At 42.2% G+C, this 20,198-nt stretch overlaps 1 protein-coding gene across 1 annotated transcript; it reads left to right on the top strand.

The window, feature by feature from the left end:
• The first annotated feature begins 3,488 nt into the window (after positions 1-3,488).
• Positions 3,489-4,403, top strand: LOC147677754 (olfactory receptor 13C4-like). The gene has a single exon (XM_086945583.1). The coding sequence runs from the start codon at positions 3,489-3,491 to the stop codon at positions 4,401-4,403; it is 915 nt and encodes a 304-aa protein (XP_086801709.1).
• Positions 4,404-20,198: the final 15,795 nt, after the last annotated feature.

The raw sequence follows: 20,198 nt of genomic DNA, 5'->3' as shown, positions 1-20,198 counted from the left end.
GGCATTGTAGTCACCAATATTAAAAATGCTATGTTATGCTATGTTATATGTTATGTTGTGTTGTGTTATGTTATGTCCTGCCCTTGTTTTCGGTGTTCAATGTCTTTCTCTAGGTTTGCTTCTGATTTGGTATGGGAGTGTATGCCATATGGTTCATGAATCATTTGTGTTGCTCTTTCCTTGGTATATCCTCACTTTGAAAGAAATGGAAAATGTCTGGATTACTTGGTGTAACCCTCATTGGGCAAGTCTTCCACTCCTTGGTCCCTGTCTCCCCCCTAGTGAGGCCGTGGCATGTCTTTCATTGGTATCTTACAGAAAGTTTCCTGGCAGTGCCCGGCTGTTACAGAATACAAGGCGGGTGGGTCCCTCCTATCGGAGAAGGGCTGGGGAAATAAAGAGGACCGTAAGAAGAGAAAACAAGCATTGGTAGAGACACAGGGGTTTGCCATTGCTTGTTTGCTGTGCCATGGTGTTTGCAAAACATTATTGTTGGGGAAGCTGAAGTGCCCTCCTCAATCCAAAAAAAATATATTGCTTAAAAGCAAAAATATTTGTGGGTCTTAAGAAGCACACATTGCCTAGCAGTTTACGGCACTGAAGAGAACTACTTTGTGAATGGCCATGTTTCTGGTGAAAGAGCAGAATACCATTACTCACAGTGAAGTTACGCAATGGCTTAAGTGCTGTGGTGTTCCAATGAAAAATGAAAGTGACACAAAAACAGACCAATGGTAGAAAGGGGCTGGCTGAAAGTCTTTATAAGTTAGTAAATTGTTTATATTATTTTAATACAAGGAAAAGGTCTGGGGTAATGCCGGTGTGTAAAACAAGGTACTTTGATAGGTCTGTCAGGGAAGCAAAATGCTTCAGTATGTAAGTAAGAGTGTGAAGTCAAGGAGAGTAGGTGTGATGAGGATTACCGCATGTAAACCAGAAATAAAAGACTACTGTGTAACTGATGCAACTCTCTCACTACCCACTTTACTCCTGTATCGCAATTTTTTGTGGGGATGTGCGAAATTCACACAAATTACGCGAAATGCGAATCCGTCATTTGGCATTGTTTTAACGTGAAATGCACCCTGACACCAATTTGAAATCCAAGGGCACACTTCACTGGAAACAAATAGCACATAAATCACACAAAAAGAACGCACATGTTCTGGCCATTCGTGCTATTTCCAAGCAGTCTTAGTAAAACGTTGCTGCGAACGCCGCATAATTACGCAGCGCTGCTTAATAACATAGTTAAAGGAATTTCGCATAATAAGTTCTGACTAGTCGTTGCGACTTGCCTGTCCGTCATATGGGGCCATATGTATCAAGCCTTTTGCGATTCGTTAAGGCCGAAATTCGCAGAATTTCGGCCTTAGCGAATCGCAAACAGCCTTTTTACCTATTTTGGAATGTATGAAAAATTAGCAAAATAAGGAATCGCAAAAAATTACGATTCGTTATTTTGCTTAAGCATTTAAGGAATCGCAATTTTGCAATTCCTTAAATGCTATGTATGAAACTTTTTAGAATTGTGATTTCAGGTTTAGAAATCGCAAATTACCACCAACTTGTAGTTGGTGGTAAGTTTCGATTTCTTGTAAATATGCACAATTGTGCATTTGTGAGGGTGGCATATGACGCACATACATGCCCATTGGGCATGTATGTGCGCCATATCCACACACATGAAATTTACAGGGGTGCAGCAGGGTGTCCTTGAGACACCCCTGCACCCTTGAAATAATTCTCAAATTGCGATTAGCAAATTGCGAATTCGCAAAGTGAGAATTATTTCACAGTCATTGCTATGGGCCTCCTGGCCCATAGAAATGAATGGGAAATTATTCCTTATTTGCAAATTCGCAAATTGCGAATTCGCAAATAAGGAATAATTGGAAATCTCTAAAAAATACCGATTTTGTACATACATACCATTTAGCGATTTCTAAATAGCGATTCCTTAAAATTTGCTATTTAGAAATCGCAAATGGTGATGATGATAAATATGGCCCATGATGCGGTGCAAGCGGTAGGCAGCAGCGTAATGCAAAATTATAGAGCCGCACCGCACAATGTGGTGTGGGGTCCCCTGAGACTCTCATAGGTCACAGATATTCCTAGGCCCTGGGCTGTAAGAGGTCTTCCTATTGGAGGGGCGGGCCTGTGCCACAGCGTCTTGCATTATTCCCTGTAACGTAGCAAGGTTGCCATGGGCCCTGGTGCAAGCAAGAAAAATACCCCTTATGACTGCTGTTGCAGTAGTAAAGACAGCAATTATCAGGGTGCAATGGGCCTCTCTGGGACCTGGTGCCACTGCACCTGCTGCCCCAATGGTATCTACGCCTCTGGTGATGCCCCTGGTTGTAGGTAGCAAGTGAGGAATACCTTAGCTTTGTCAGTGCCCAGAAGCCCTATTAATTATACACATCACGCTTCAGAAATAATCAGAGGTGAATGAATGTCCCTGGATTTGCTCACAGCGTTTGCCCTTCACAGTTGCTAACTCGCCAAGTCTGAAGAGAGCACGTCTGACCTGAAGGGCTGGATGGAATAGTTACCTTGTTTGCTGTAATTGATTTAGAAATGAATCTTGATTAAAAAGAGGGCTTGGAGCTCTCTTGCATTCCAAGCATGGAAGGGTAAATAATTATATTTTGTTTCCACGTGCGGGCTCATGATCTGAACCGAGGATAATAAGGCTTGGGCGACAAACAAGGGGACAGAGGGAAAGGTGTCCCCTGAAATCTGCTCTTCCACCCCTGGCAGAGACCATTTTTGTGGAGGAGGGAGGGGCACTCTGTGGAATGCTTGCAGCGGTCTCAGTCGTTGAAAATAGCTCAGGCCCCCCCTCTGAAAGGAAATACACCCTTCCCCGTACATCATGGAGGTGTAGTCTGAGTCTTGTGGCACAACAAACATGAATAGGACACGTTGCAACGCAAACTTTTACAACACATACTTTTACAACGCGGTTTTCACATCGCAACATCCATTATAACGCATACCATTACAACGCATGCCATTACAATGCATAATACTTTTAGGGTAACAGTAGTGTAAGTGCTGGATAGTGTTGGGGATAAATATTACTATTCCCACTCCAGTGAGTGCAACAGTAGGGCAAGTGTTAGATAGTTTAGGTGTACAAATTACTATACCCACTCCAGTGAGTGCAACAGTAGGGTAAGTGTTAGATAGTGTAGGGGTAAATATTACTATTCCCACTCCAGTGAGAGCTGCAGTAGGGAAAGTGTTGGATAGAGGAGGGGTAACAATTACTATTCCCACTCCAGTGAGTGCAAGAGTAGGGAAAGTGTTGGATAGCATAGGGGTAAAAATTACTATTCCCACTCCAATGAGTGCCACCGTTGGGTAAGTGTTTGCTAGTATAAGGGTAAAAATGAATATTTCCGATTACTTACCTCATAATGCGTTGTAATGGCATGCGTTGTAGTGGCATGTGTTGTAAGGGCATATGTTATAGTGACATGCGTTGTAATGGTTTCCGTGTTACACAGCTAATCACTGTTCTGCTGTTTGCACTCTTCTTCATCTTGTTCCTTGTCACTCTCCTTGCAAATGGTCTCATTATTGTGGTTAACCTTGCAGAGTCTCGGCTTCACTCTCCTATGTTCTTTTTCATTTGCAACTTGTCCTTTTTGGATCTTTGCTATTCCACCACAAACATACCGACATGTCTGAAAGGTTTTCTTTCCAGAAAGAACACTATTACATACCCAGGATGTGTAGCCCAAATGTTTCTGGGTCTGTCCTTTGGAGTCACCCAATGCTTCCTTCTAGCAGTGATGGCTTGGGATCTCTATGTCGCCATCTCTAACCCCTTGAACTACCCGCGCCTCATGAACAAGTCCATCTGCAGGAAGCTTGCCACTGTTACCTGGATGATTGGGTTCACCCTTGCACTGGTGCAAGTGTCTTTCACAATGACTGTACCATTCTGTGGGCACACCAAGATTAACCATGTTGTCTGCAAACTAGAAGCACTGTTACGCTTAGCCTGCACAGATATCCACTTCATCGAGGCTGCGATTTCTGGGATCTGTGTGGTTGTTCTGGTGGCTCTGGTGTCCCTGATCATATTCACTTATCATCAGATCATATCAACCATCCTCAGACTGCCTGCATCTAGGAGGCACAAGGCGTTCTCCACCTGCAGCTCTCACCTCACTGTGGTGACCATGTTCTATGGGACTCTCATTGTGATGTACATGAGACCCAGATCAATGATTTCAATAGAGAAGGAAAAGGCTGCCTCTGTGTTTTATGGTGTATTGACGCAAGCCCTCAACCCTCTCATCTACAGTCTTAGGAACGAGGAGGTCAAGGGAGCTGTGATGAAACTGCTGAGAAGAAGCACAACCTGCCAAAGGATGCAGGGGTAAACTATGACCATTGAAATGATAGATGTGTTATACCAAACATCTCACCAGAAGGGGCTGCACTGCCAAAAACCTACTCATGTACATTAGCTTTTCTCCAATACACAAAACCTTCAATTTCCCACATCCCCATTCTGTATAATGTACAATATATCTTACATGCTTACGTTGTACCGCCATCAGAAATTCAGGCAGATTTATCGTTGGATTGCATTGCCCTTGAACCACAAGGGCACCACAATTCTTAGGTCAGATTTATCGAACCACACACAATGCCACCTTACGTGGCCCTGCGTTGCTTGTTAAAACAATGCGGCGCAAGTTGCTGCCATGCGTTACTCTGCACCAGGAAGGCGTTTCATGGGTGGAGAGTGTGTTTTCCACGTATCCACCCATTTATTTAGGTGCATTCCCAGATTTACCAGATCAGGTGAACCTGAGAATATATCAAAATAATACGCCTTCCCAATAAAGGTACAACAAGGACAAATATTGTTATTTCTCCTTGTTTTCACCTCTTATTGAGTGTGCTGCATTCTGCAGTACATTGAGAAAGAGGAAAACACCTCTAAAGATTGATTTTGTACAGGATATTGTCTGCAATGCATGACGCAAGTTTCCTGCAGTGGCATTAGATGCATGTGCCAGCGCAAAGAGAGGGCAGGAATGTGTGATATGTTAGTAAATGTGGCGCATTCCTGACCTCTACGTTTGATGCAGCACAGTAAGTGATCTTACTGCACTGCTCTGCGCTGATTCAAATGATTATAAATCTGCCCCTAATATAGTGGAACACATCCCATGGTGCTTAATTGCATTGAGTGAGGGGGGAAGCAACAAGGAGCCATATTTCCTAAACCATGTCCTGCTACTGTGTCCCTGTGCAGGTGTACAAATGGGGTCCCTTGCGCCATGGACCCCCCCTTCACACCATAGTGCAAACATGTGTGTGTGTGAGATGTCTGGTATCGTATATGCTACTTACTGAAGGGGCACTCTTTCAATTAAATATACTACCTTAGACAATTTTGCATGTGTGAAGTATCTGATCAATTTGGAGAAATACACATATTTCTCCAAATGGATGCCTGTTTCAAAGAGGTGTTGCACTTTGTTGCAAATCCTGGTCTCTCAGCTTTAGTGGATATGACTTTGTGACAATATCAATATCCGTCGAGGCTGAAGATCACCATATTTAATGTGTATCCTGTGTTTATCCTGTGGTCGCATTGCGAGGAGGAAGAAAGACAAAGATGAGCCTTAGTTATATCACCGATTGGTTTCTCACTTAGTCAAGACCCTGCTTAAGTGCCCATGTGCCATCCTCTACTCTCACACATATATATTTTATGTCTTCAGTGGTTTCACTCTTTTAGATGGCATATCTTTAAGAAACTCAGGGATGTGGGCCAATGGGAGGATGGATGGGTAGGATGAGACAAGTTGTCTTTGTTGCTTATATCCAATATGCCAGCTCTTAATAGTATTTGCACTTCTTACCCCAGGCTAGATCCACAGAGGTAAACTTAGACCGAAAGTCTAATTTAGGCCAAGCGTCTAACTGCACTAGTAGTAAAGACAGACTTATGAACTAAGTTACCCTTTTGGTCTAAACTTAGAACAAAAGTTCAAAAGTTTTAGTAGTAAAGTTGGATGTTTGGTCTGGGTTAGACTTTAGATCTAAAGTTAGGGCCTGATTCGCAAAGGTAAATTTAGACCAAAAGTCTTAGTTTAGACCTGAAGTCTAAGTTTACATCAAGAGTCAAACTTTGTGAATCAGGCCATTAGACTTTGGTCTAAGTTTAGCTTTGTGAATCAGGCTCAACATTTCGTGCATGAATGCAAAGGGATTCAAATGAATAAATAATAAATAAACCCATAATGGAGCATGTTGTGGCAATTACGCCAAAGACAGAATCCAAAGAACAATGTACATATATCTGAGACCTTACTGAGATTTATTCTAAGTTTGAGGAGGAATATTCAAGTACGACTGATTCTTGAAGACTGTTATTAAACAAAAGTGTTGAATTGGAGTGGGGTGATAACTTGGAGAAGTTATTCAAGTCTCTGAAGGAGTCCCCTCCGCGAACCCTGCGGAGGTAGCAGACAACATGGCCCTGACTAAAGACGTTTTTCTGAACATGTTTAGGGACTTTAAGACAAATCTTCAGAAGGACCTCAGCCAAGACATCCAGTAACTGTTTATAATCATGTAACTTTTACTGAACTACATACCCCCTACCCCTCCCCGCTCTACTCCACTCCACTTTCCTGATGCTGATTTCTGCCCTTACCTGACCTGGCCCTAGTCCCCACCCTGTTTACCTGTGAATTTTTCCGCGTCACTTGAGAGCTAGCTATTCTGTTTGATGCCCGATGGAGCTACCTGGTTTAGCTATAGGGGAGACAGGTCGGGGATTCCCTCCTTGGACGTCACCTACCCAGTCGGTCTTTAGCCAGACTTCCTTTTGTCCCTCCTGTCGTCTGTTCCCGCTTCCTCCCTCTATTTATTATCTCTACTTCCCTCCTCTCTCAATTTATTGAGACTGAACTTTTCTGTCTGTTGGCCGATGGAGCTACCTGGTTTAGCTATAGGGAAGATGGGCCGTGGACTCCCTCCTTGGTCGTCACCTACCCAGTCGGCCTTTAGACCGTTTTCATTTAGTCTCTCCTTGTTGTCTCTTCCCCTGTTCTCCCTTTCTCACCTTCCCTGTCCCCTCCCTTCTACGCTCTATTTATTTTGCCATCCATGTTCCTTAAATTGTTTCTTATTGAGACCTAGCTATTTGGACACAGCCCGAAGGAGCTACCTGATAGCTATAGAGGAGATGGGTTTTGGGACTCTGCCTCGATCGTCACCTACCCAACCGGTCTTTGGGCAGACTTTCCTTAGTCTTTCTGCCGTATCTCCCTCCCATCCTGTTTTTCTGTGAACCTCTTCCCTCGACACCTGAGACCGAACTACTTTGTCTGATGCCCGATGGAGCTACCTGGTTTAGCTATAGGGGAGACGGACCGTGGATTCCTTCCTTGGTCGTCACCTACCCAATCGGTCTTTAGACAGACTTCCTCTCGTCTTTACGGTTGTCTCTTCCCTTATCCTCACTTTCTCACCTCACCTACCCTACACTTCTTTTCTCTCTCCTTTCTCTCCGCTCCCAACGTATTGCTGACTGTTCGTTGTAAGGTATAATTGTTGATCTTTTTCTGCTATACTGTTAAACCACATTGTTGCACTTCCTTTCGTCCCTCCTGCTGTCTCCTCCCGCATCGTCCCTCTTTTTATGTCTCTCTTTCTCCCTTCTCTCAATGTATTGAGACTGAACTTTTTTTTGTCTGATGCTGGATGGAGCTACCTGGTTTAGCTTTAGGTGCGATGGGCTGTGGATTCTCTCCTTGGTCTTCACTTTACCCTGTCAGTCCTTAGACAGATCTCTTATCATCTCTCCATATTGTCTCTTCGCCATATCCTCCTTTTCTCACCTCCCCTGCCTCCTCCACTACCTTTCTCGCTCCTTTCTCCCCTCTCCTAATTGTATTGTCTATTTTTTTTAGGGGGATTTATTGTGTAATTGTTGATCTTTTTCTGTTACATTGTTGATTCTCATGTAAAGCGCTCTGATACCTCCGGGTCTAGCCAGCGCTATATAAAACTCTTTAAAAAAAATAAACTAGGTGTAATTCTGATAACACACTGATCTAGTACTGACACCTAAAGAAGGTATCTGCTTCAAATTCATTGGTGCATCTGCTGGCACATAATTTATGTAAATAGGATTTTCCCACTTGATGAAATTTACCAAATGTTGAAGCACCTTTCATAGTTACAATGAATAAATAATAGACCATGTGTTCATTTTTTAATGTGAAAGGTAACCTAGGGTGATTTTATGACTATTCAATGGACTGGAATTAAAAACCGACAACAGACCTTACTGGCATGGTAATTCTGATGACATATTGTTTCGACATGGTTGTTTGTATTTTACAATTTATTTTAGGACCACGGACTCATATAGTGCTTCTCATCTTCCCAGGTAATAAAGTAGGAGGCAAGAGATTTATAACACATGTAATTGTGCAATCCCTGTATAAAGCCTTGCCTCTAATTTATTTATAATACAAGGGATTCAGCAATCCCTTTATAAGGCCTCGTCTCTAATTTCTTTATAATACATGGGATTCTGCAATCCCAATATAAGGCCTCGTCTCTAATTTCTTTATAATACATGGGATTCTGCAATCCCTGTATAAAAACCTCGTCCCTAATGTTTTTATAATCATGGGATTCTGCAATCCCTGTATAAACCCTTGCCTCTAATTTCTTTAGAATACATGGCATTCTGCAATCCTTGTATAGAACTGTGTCTCTAATTTATTTACAATACATGGGATTCTGCAATCCCTGTATGGAACTTCATCTCTAATGTATTTATAATACATGGGATTCTGCAATCCCTGTGTAAAACCTTGTCCCTATTTTCTTTATAATACATGGGATTCTGCAATCCCTGTATAGAACTGTGTCTCTAATTTATTTACAATACATGGGATTCTGCAATCCCTGTGTGGAACTTCATCTCTAATGTATTTATAATACATGGGATTCTGCAATCCCTGTGTAAAACCTTGTCCCTAATTTCTTTATAATACATGGGATTCTGCAATCCTTTTACGGAACTTCGTCTCTAATTTCTTTATAATACATGGGATTTTGCAATCCCTGTATAAAGCATTTTCTCTAATTTCTTTATAATACATGGGATTCTGCAATCCCTGTATAAAACAGTTTCTCTAATTTCTTTATAATACATGGGATTGTGCAATCCCTGTATAAAGCCTTGTCTCTCATTTCTTTATGTTACATGGGATTCTGCAATCCCTGTACAAAGCCTCGTCTCTAATTTCTTTATAATACATGGGATTCTGAAATCACTTTATAAAAACCTGTATCTAATTTCTTTGTAATCGGTAACTTGTGATGCACCCGGTCACCGATTACATCAGAACTTTCTGATGTCACAGTGCCTGCTGCCAGAGCCGGCAGCCAAGGGAAAAGCCGGTCAAGCCACGGAGCATAATTAAAGCAGGTGTTTAAATAACGAAAAATTATAGTAACTTTTCTTTGTTTTGCTTTGTTTTTTTTAGCTGAAGAAAGGAGATATTTATGGAATTTTTAAAATGTTTTTTGCACCCCTTATTGTAACTTGAAATCTTTCTACATGTTTCTACTGCACCTTGTTTTTTCTAAAACTAACTTGTAATAAACTGCTTCTAATATCTTTTTTGCAACAAATCCCTAGCAGCTATTTTGATGTGTTTATTTTTGCACCAAAAAATCTATTTTTATTCTTGATGTTGCAAGCTTGCTCTCTCTTTCACATAAAAGAGTTTTGCACCATGATTTTAGGTGGTTTGTGTGGAAAGGTAATGGCGTGACCAAGTATTATAGGAATAAACGGCTTTCGATCGGGCCACAGCACGGAGTCGGCCCTTGTTGAAATGGTTGACTCGGTGAGATGGACGCTGGATCGAGGGTCGAGGGCGGTGTTAGTGCTGCTGGATCTCTCAGCAGCATTTGACACCGTCTCTCATAAGATCCTGCTGAGAAGGCTGGGAGACCTGGGTATTGGCGGTACAGTGTTGAGATGGCTCTCTTCCTACCTGGGTGACCGTACTCAGCAGGTATACACCCCTCCCTACACCTCCACCGCTAGACCACTTAAATGGGGAGTTCCACAGGGCTCCTCCCTGAGCCCGCTCTTGTTCAATGTTTACTTTTCCCCCTTGGCTAAACTGATTGCGCAAACTGGGATTAAATCCACCTCCTACGCTGACGACATTCAGTTACTCTTCACCTTTGATACCCCCACTGCCTCTGCCTTCGACCCATTGAAAAACTATCTAAGAGACATCTCTAGCTGGATGGACTCCAATTCCCTCCGACTCAACGCTGGAAAGACAGAGATTCTGTTTTTTAACTCATCATCCCCTCTTGATTCTAATTTATGGTGGCCGGATGATCTCAGCCATGCCCCCACGCCTAAAGACTCGGTGAGAAACCTGGGAGTGCGCTGGGATAATCATTTCAGTTTCAACGCCCAGGTTCAAACAGTAGCAGCATCCTGTTTTGCTAAGATCAAGACAATTAGACGGCTCATCAACTACCTGCCGATGGACTGCCGTAAGACTGTGGTACAAGCCCTGATAATATCTCACCTGGACTACGCCAACGCACTATATCTTGGCATCACAGCAGGCCTATGCCACAAGTTACAGACTGTCCAGAATGCTGCTGCTCGGCTGGTGGAGAGAATTCCTGCCAGACATCACATCTCCCCACACCTCAGTAAACTCCACTGGCTCCCCATTTCCAAGAGATGTATTTTTAAGGCCATGACCCTGGCTTTCCGGGCCTCCAAGGGCAAAGGCTCGGCCCATCTGAAAAGCACTCTGAGACCGTATGTCAACACCAGGACATTACGCTCAAATCCCCTACTTCTGCTGGAAACCCCTAGATTTAAACGTACTCGCGCCGGAGGGAAAACATTCGAGGTCTGTGCCACTCGGTGTTGGAATAACCTCCCGGTTGCATTACGAGCCTGTCAAACCGAATTAGCATTCCGAAAGTCCCTGAAAACACATCTCTTCCCCATATAATGCCCCATTGGTGCCTAGCCTCTAAGTTCCTTGATTTATCAGCGCCGGGACGCCCCGTTGGGGCAGCTGTTGCGCTTTACAAAATACACAAATAAATAAATAAATAAATAAAGTACCTCCTGCCATAAATGATGAGAAAATTGCAAGTCACCTTAAAGTTCCATACCTTATAAAGAAAATTAGGCCCACATGCATCAAGGTAGGCTTCTGTGATTCCTTAATTGCGATTATTAGAGAATCGCAATTAAGGAATCGCAAAAACCTATGCATATAGAAATCGCTAAAAAAATAGCGATTTCTAAACATTCCTTAATTGCGACTCGCAAAATGCGAGTCGCAATTAAGTAATGTCTTCCCATTCATTCCTATGGACCTAAAGTCCCACAGGAATAAATGGGAATTGCATTTGCAATTTGCATGTAACAAATAGGTAATCGCAAATTGCGCATGCAATTTCAAGGGTGCAAGGGTTCCAAAAGGATACCCTGTTGCACCCCTGAAATCGGCATATGAGTGCATGTTGCATACACACATGCCCCAAGGGCATGTATGTGTGTAAAATGGAACTTTGAAAAATGTACTTCACTGCATTTTTCAAAGTTTTTGCAAATTACCATCAAGTACAAATTGATGGTAATTTGTGACTCCTATTAGCGAAATAGCGAAATTTTTTACTTTAATGCATTCCATTTAAGGAATCTCAATTTGCGATTCCTTAAATGCAATCGCAATTTAAGTAATCACAATTTTACGTTTTCCTGAATTGCGATTTTTGCATTTGGGATGATGCATCCCAAATGCAAATATACCGGTCGCAAAGGGGTAGATTCTGAGAATCCGCCCGTTTGCGACCGGTTTTTCCTTTGATGCATGTGGGCTCAAGCCCTTTGTCTTGTTTCTCTATATGGTGAAGGAGCTCTTTGGTGACTTTCAGTATCCTTATAATTTATGGCAAGCTGTACTTTATTCCATAGATAACAGGCGACCTGTGATATACCATTTCACCCATTATATAAAAGGAAACCAAAATGCAACTGTACTAACTTCTTACAGTTGAGTTCAGACATCACAATGCCGGCTGCCAGAACCAGCTGCTGTTTAAAGAACAAAAATAAACCTGATATTTCTTTATTTTGTTCTGTTCTTTTAGCTGTGTAGTGAAAAACAGAAAGGAGATATTTATAGCAACCAGTTTATTTTTTGCACTCCTTAGTTAATTGCATCTTTCTACACATTCCATATTTGTTTTAAAACTGACTTGTAATAAACTGATTCTAATATAATTCTGCAAGAAATATCTAATAGCTTTTATTGATGTGTTTAAGTTTGCATTAAATATTCTACTTTTTATTCTTCATATTTTTTAACAGGTGCTCTCTTTCTTATGAAAGAGTTACGCACTAAGGATTTTAGGGCTTTAAAGGAAAGGTGATGGGGTGACCATGTATCATAAGGAATCAAGCACTCCATTTCGTACATGATAAGGATATTACAAGTCACCTCGGATTTCCATAATATTATAAAGGATCTCAGCGTTTGGCCTTGCTACTCTATAAGGTCACTCAACTCTTCAGTGACTTGCAATATCCATACCTTGTATGGCAGGGAATACTTCATTCCATAGATAATAGGACTCTTGTGACTTGTCCAGTCACCTATTATAGAGAAATTAATTCAGAATTCAACTGTACTAACCAGAGTCAGCAGCCTAGGGAAAAGGCAGGTCTGGGACAGAGCATAAATAAAGCAGCACTTTTAAGAACAAAAATGAAATGTGGCTTTTCCATCTTCTGATCTGTTTTTCTAGCTATATAGTTAGAAGCAGAAAGAAGATATTTATGGCAATATGTTTTTTTTCACTCCATAGATAATTATATGTTCTTATACATTCCAAACTCCTGTGCCTGCTTTTTAAAAAACTGACCTGTAATAAATTGATTCTAATATAATTTTGGAACAATTATCTAACAGCGCTTTTGATGTGCTTAAGTTTGCATTTGAGATTCTATTTTTATTCTTCATATTTTCAAGAACGCTCTCTCTTTCACATGAGAGAGCTACACACCAAGAATGTAAGTGGTTTGTGGGGAAAGTGATGGTATGACCATGTATTATAAAGAATAAAGTTCTCCCTGTCGTACAATATAAGGGTATTGAAATTTACCTCAGAGTTTCATAGATACCTATATATTTCTTCACATTACAAACTACTGTGCTTTTTTTGTTTTTTAAACTGACTTGTAATGAACTGATTTTAATATTTTACAATAATTATCTAACCCCTTTTTGATGTGTTTATGTTTGAACTAGGGATTCTATTTTTATTCTCTATGTTTTCAAACATGCCCTCTCTTTAATAAGAAGCTACACAACCAGGGTTTGAGTGGTTTGTGAAAAAATTGATGGTGTGGCATGTATTATAAGGAATAAGGTACTTCCTGTCATACATGATAAGGATATTGCAAGTTCTGTCAGAGTTCCATTACCTAATAAACAAAACTCAGATTTCGGCCTTGTTCCTCTAAATGATCATGTAACTCCTCAGTAAGGTACAATATCCTTATAACGTACAGCAGGGGATAGTTTATCTCATGTATAATCACAACTCTTCTGAAGACTGAGGTTTCTTAGGGGCTCCAGTGGAGGTTAATCTAGGGCTGTTCAAAAGTGTTAAATTTTTTCCACGAATAATGCGCATATTTATTGTAAGAATTATAGGTTAATGTGAATTACATGTGGGTGGCCATTTACAAGAAAATTGCACATATACTTATCGCTACTTTCTTTTGCTCGAGATTCTGAGGAACCTGTCCACACCTGACGACCTAGAGGAAGAGAGAAGGCAGAAAAGCGATTTATGTTATCCTTTCAATCTAGAGACTCTCAGAGATACCTGTACATAACACAATACTCTCTGAATAAAGACAACATTGCAAACTACATTAAGCCTCCTTGTCTAGACATTCGTTCCAGGCTCCTAAAGTGCAGTGTTCTGCAGGTCAAACCTTGAGGACTTTGCCCCCTTGCAAAAGCCTGCATTTAAATTTTTTCATGCAGGCACTGATGCAGATAAACTGATTCCTGCATGTTATTCACCCAATACCCTGAGGATGAATTTACGATCAGTCCCTGAGTAATAAAGGATTCCATTGTTAACCAATTCTCATGGTATTGGTAATATGCAGGGCTAGATGTATGAAGCAAATGAGTACCGAATTGTAAATTGCGATTCTTACCGAATTGCAATTTATAAATTGGTATTTAGTATGTATGAATGTAAGTGTCTGACCATTACTAGTACGAGTCGCATTCACCAGTGGTGGACGGCATGACTCGCGGGTGCTAAGGCGAGCAGAGGGAGGGGGCAGCGTGGGGGCACATTAAAAAAAAATACACTTACTTTGCCGCCGGGTCCCACATCCTCGCTCCCCATCCTCTCGGGCTCCAGGAAACAGCCAGGCTCCCCTGACACATCACAATGCTGCAATGCAGCATTGTGATTGGTCTGAGCGCTATGGTTCTTGTGGGCCTGGGCATGTTCTCCATGCAGGCTGTACTGCAGCCTGCATGGAGAACAGGGAAAGTGCACATGACTGTTTTGGGCGGCCCGAGATGGCCGACCAAACATTCATTGCGCACTCAGGAGGGTTCTAACACTCCTCCCCTGCTCTGCAGCCCCACCCCACCCCTTCAAGCAAAGCTGCCACAGCAGGAGGACGAAATAAAATGATAATAACATTATATTAATATTTTATTTTTTCCACCCCTGGCTTTCACTATTGAAGGAATTGCAAAAAGTGATTCAATAAATAGTGATTTGAGTCGCCAATACCAGATTTTTACCTGGCAGTGAGTGATGACATCACAAACAGGAAGCAGAGTAGCAGCAGACCTATAGGAACACTGAAGAGCCTTGACACATGTGATAGGCATCACAATCCAATTGGGATATGCAGCTGTCACAGCCATCCAGCCCTGGGAAGCAGGAAACTGTCCAGGTAGAAACCTGAGAAGGAGCTTGAAGGGAAGAAGAGAAGATTAAAATTATCTGAGAAAGAGTTACTAATGCTCACTGAGGAGTGTGTGGCAAGCCATGATGCCTTGTGCAGGAAAACATTCCCCTATATGCCAGATGCACAGAAGAAGAAAATCTGGCTGAACATCCAGGAACGCATCAACTCTGTGTGGGTCACATAGAGATCCATTGAAGAGATCAGCAAAATGTGGTACGACCGCCGAACCAGGACCAAAGAGAAGATGGCAACTCGTAGAACTGAGGCCCGTGCTTAAGACGAGGACCTCTAACCCAACCACTACCAACTCCCCTGGAGGAAATGATTGAGTCCACTCTGGAGCCATAAACTGTGTCTGAACTCAGCAGCATTCACACCTCAAAGGCTCCTCCCTTCTACTTCTACTTCAAGAGGTAAGAGTGAAACATACACTTACAGTGTCACAATAACATGCCTGCAGTAATGTGTGAGGTGACATTGCAACCATGTTAGTCTTGGACATGTTTAGCTATGATAGAATATAAGAGAAGCACCATTAGAAGCGTTAGGCCTATCCTAGTAGTACATTATGGGAAATGTAGTACTCTATTATGAACACCTACAGCACAAACCAAACTTATCATACTGTAATTGTAATTGTTTACAATTTAAACATAAGTGAACATAACAACATTTATTGACAAATATTTACACATTGCATCTCAATAAAGATGTTTCAACATCAACTGAACACAAATCAAAAGGAGAGGGTCAGCAAGACACACAGATGTCCAGTCATGAAGGCAATGAGTCTAAAATACCACATACATCACCCCAGAAATAAAGTAGCAATGAACTACAACACAATCTCATTTGTAGAGTGCACAACTACCTCTATGGAGGCGTCCCAGTGCTAGCGGAAAAGATCAACAGAAAAGGGAGCAGAAAAGGGGATAACAGCCGCATTAACAAGAGTGAAAAATAAATGGTTTTAAGGACTTTTTAAAAGCAGCTTCAGACATGTCACTTTTCAAATTAATAAGAAGTGTGCTCCACAGCTTAGTTGTCACAAAGGTGAAGGGTCTGCCACCTACTCTGGCCCTGTGAATAGGAGGGATGTGGAAAAGTTTAAGATTATTGGATCTCAGGAATCTCACCTGTGGATAGGGTTTGAAATGGCTCCTAAGGAAAAGAGGACCCCTCTGTGGGCAGTATTGAACATGGTAATCATACACTGCCCCTTTAAAAAGTCGATGATGCAGGGAGTCCAAGTGTCCCAGCAGAACCTGCAGTGAGGCACAGACAACTTCACAGGGGCCCACCAACATCACAGTGTTGTCAGGCAGCCTAATCCTAGGTCAAGGTCCATCCAGCTGTGGGCGATAGCTCCCCAGTGTTTGCTGTTCTCGAAACCTCCATGTTGAAGGTAGAGCACCTACAACACAAGCAAATGAGCATTATTACAATAACATTTACTGAAATAGAAAGCAATATCACAACTGGCTTCTAACATGCCACACCAACCATTGAGGATTCCCACCAGTCTCTGCAGGCAAACGTAGACTTAATGACAGAGGCTATGAACAATCTACGAGGCCAAGTGCAAGAAGACGATGCAACTCAAAGATGCACTCAACACCATTCATTCTCCAGTACGGATATGTTGAGTCGCTCAGTAAATCCCCTCGCACAGGCTACATCAACCCTCTCATGCCGTATTGTAGGGCTGTAGATTGAAATGGGCCACTATAGTGGCCATGTCGCACGGGGCCTTGCGCAAGTGACTACAGTAGTAGAGAGCTTACAGGCCATACAAATCCCATGAAACAAGTAGCTGGGCATGCTGAGAGTGAAGACCGAGCCAGTATCAGCAGTATTTCTGTGAATGAGGCTATGAATGTGAGTCGCAGTAGATCAAGAGGTCTCGTTGTTGCTACAGAAGGCTCCATTGCAACCGAGCAACCAAGGTCAGTTTGCAGCTGACACAAACAGTAATAACTCTAACATTTGCACCACATATTGTTTTGTCAATTTTTGATATTTCAGTAATATGTACTGATGTTTTAATTTCATTTGAACATTATGAGGAATGAAAAGTATTTTATAACTCCCTTCACAACCTGAAAATGAAAGGTTATTTTCTTTAACACTGCACTTCTTGGGGCAGATTAACAAGAAAGTGACGCATATATTGAGATGTGTCACTTTCCTTGCACCACCCTAAAAAATGCTTGCGCCACCACGGATGCGCCGTATTTACAATACCGCGCACCATGGCGGAAGGATTGACATCTGTTGACGGAAAAGTCACGCATTGCTGGAGTCGTGTCGCAAGCACAACCCAACTCCAGCAATGCATTTTGTGGCCTATTCCCACTACACTGCGTCACTCCTTACGCCTGCAGGTGTAAGGTTTTGATGCAGTGGCGTCCTAAAAGTGACACAGTGAAATCTTGTAGATTTCACTGCATCACTTTTACAAGGCTTTCCGCCGTAGGAACGTACCCTGCATACATTATACCTGATGCAGGTATAATGTGACACAAGGCTTTACAACGTCACGCATCTCCCTAGATGCGTCACGTTGTAAATAGGACGCATTGTTTGCGCCGCCGTTTGATCATAAAAAGCGACACAATGGCGGCGCAAAGAGGAGCAAGGGACTTTTAAATCAGCCACCTTGTGTTTAGCTTCGTTCAAAATGTAACACACAACCTCATTCACATACCTTAAAAGTAACGGTTTGCAATGGCTGTATGTCTGGCTCTTCCCTCTGCTACCAATGTACCTTCCTGGGTGTGGGGCAAATGGATCGAGTGATAGAAGACTGAACATTTCGGATGCCCGCCTATGGATGTGGGTGCGGACAATGTCGCTTGCTACTCACATGTTGAATAGTGTATGCTGGGGTATTATTTATCTTTTGTCGCTGAGATGTCATGACCACTGTATCATATGCTGGTATTGTTCTTCTTTGCTGCAACTTGTTAAATCCCTAAAATTGATTAACAAAAAAGAATGTACCTTCCTGTGTTACCTGTGCTGATGGGTTTTGTGTTTTTTCTTCATCGTAATCTGATTCTGACATTATCTCTGGCACTCCTCTCTGCATTGCAACATTGTGTAGAACTGCACAAGTAGCAATTATCTTGCAACTTGTCTCTGGAGAATATTGTACAGCACCCCCCCCTCCCTTTGTGTAGACAGCGAAATCTACTATTCAGGAGACCAAATGCCCTTTCTATTATAGACCGGGTCAGTTTGTGTGCTGCTTTGTAGTGTTTCTCCCTTAGGCTTGCTGGGTGCAGAGATGGTGTTAATATCCATGACCTAAGAGGATATGTACTGTCACTTACAAAAAGTTTGAGGAATGTGGTTACGATATAAACAATTTAAACTTTAATCCCTTCACTGCGGCGGCTATTCGTGGTGACGGAACCGCTCCGTTACCAGCGTCGGTTGACCTGTGCTTGTGACGGAGCGGTTCCGTAATGGCCCGCCCCGCTCAATAGAACGTCAACGCAGGCGCGAAATTCGCGCCGCGCAGGCGCACCGAGCGGGCCATGACGGAACCGCTCCGTCATCAGCACAGCTCACCCGTAGCTGATGACGGAGCGGTTCCGTCATCAGCACTTAACGGGTTAAGGACATTTATGCCATATACATAGGCCATATTTACCAAGTAGCTAGCCATCTTTAAACTCTCCTATTTGAAGAAGTGAGTAAATGCTGCTATCCCTAAAAACCCCAAAACCTAAAAAGGGCAGTCTGTGATACCCCACCTGCAGCCGCAATGACACCTTGGTAACTCCCAGAGGTTAAAAGATGGAGTGAGCATAGTACCTGCACACGGTTTAGTGTGGCATTGCTTCTGAGAATGTTTATGTCATGCTGAGGCCTTTTTTCTGCAATTATGTCTAAAATAGCTGCACTAGTCAGCCTGTACTTATCAGAAATGTCCTCCTCCATTTGTTGGAAGAGTGTCAGCCTCACTATGAAAATCTGTTCCTGTCTCCTTCACCTTCTCTGCAGGGCATTCGGAATCCGCATCCTCCTTGTTGTCACATGCAGCGCTGCCCTTGTGGAATACCCTAATGCATTTTGGGACTTATTATAAAGGTTGCACCTGGTTACCACCTGATCCGAGATGGTGGTAATTTACACCTACTAACTCTACATTTTGCACCTATTCTCTATTTTTGAATGGTTTATACATATTATTTGTGATTCGGTATTTGGGAATCGGTAACAGCGACATGCAACAGCCAGATTCATCAAGAGAAATGCGCTCGCAAAAGGGCCAGATTCTGAGAATCTGGCCCTTTGCGAGTGCAATTTTTGCATTTGGGATTCATCATCCTTAAAGCAAAAATCGCTAATAAAGAATTCGCAAATTTACGAGGATTAGCATTTAAGGAATCTCTATTAGAGATTCCTTAAATGCTATTCATAAAACATTTAAAAATTGCGAATTCGCAATTTAGGACCACTTTTTACCACGAAGTCAAACCTCGTGGTAAATAGCGAAAACTTAGAAAAATGCATTTAAATGCATTTTTCTAAGTTCCATGTTACACACACACATGTCCTTTGGACATGTGTGTGCACAACATCAGTGTAAATTCACATTTCAGGGGTGCTACAGGGTGTCCTTTGGACACCCCTGCACCCTTGAAATCGCAATTTCATTTTGCGAATCGCTATTTGCGATTAGCAAATTGCGAGTGTCTTCCCATTCAATCCTATGGGCCTCTAGGCCCATAGGAATGAATGGGGAGATATTCCTTACTTGCGACTCTCAATTTGCGAGTCGCAATTAAGGAATAATTAGAAATCGCTATTTCTTGAGTCATTTCTTGATGAATAGCATTTTACTATTCCTTAATAGCGAATCGGTAAATTTCGCTATTAAGGAATCGCAAAATGTGTTCTCCATGAATCTAGCTGTTTGTGTTTAATAAATTCAGGACTTACCTGCTGTGCCCAATTAGGAAACGCTGCATACTGAGATAATATGCTGATGAATGGAACATCACTTTATCAGCACTTGGAATGGATTGGAAAATGGAATGGAATGGAAAAATATTTATATAGCGCCTAACTACCCGGAGGCCTCGTAGCGCTGAGGAAAGAAGGGCAGAGT

This window comes from Lissotriton vulgaris, chromosome 12 (assembly GCF_964263255.1).
Source record: "Lissotriton vulgaris chromosome 12, aLisVul1.2, whole genome shotgun sequence".
Taxonomy (NCBI): domain Eukaryota; kingdom Metazoa; phylum Chordata; class Amphibia; order Caudata; family Salamandridae; genus Lissotriton; species Lissotriton vulgaris.
Note: the sequence above shows the minus strand (reverse complement) of the source record. Positions and strands in the feature narration are given on the sequence as shown.

Excerpts from the sequence above, each read along its gene's own strand:
- LOC147677754 (XM_086945583.1), top strand. The coding sequence starts at position 3,489 with ATGCGTTGTAATGGTTTCCGTGTTACACAGCTAATCACTGTTCTGCTG.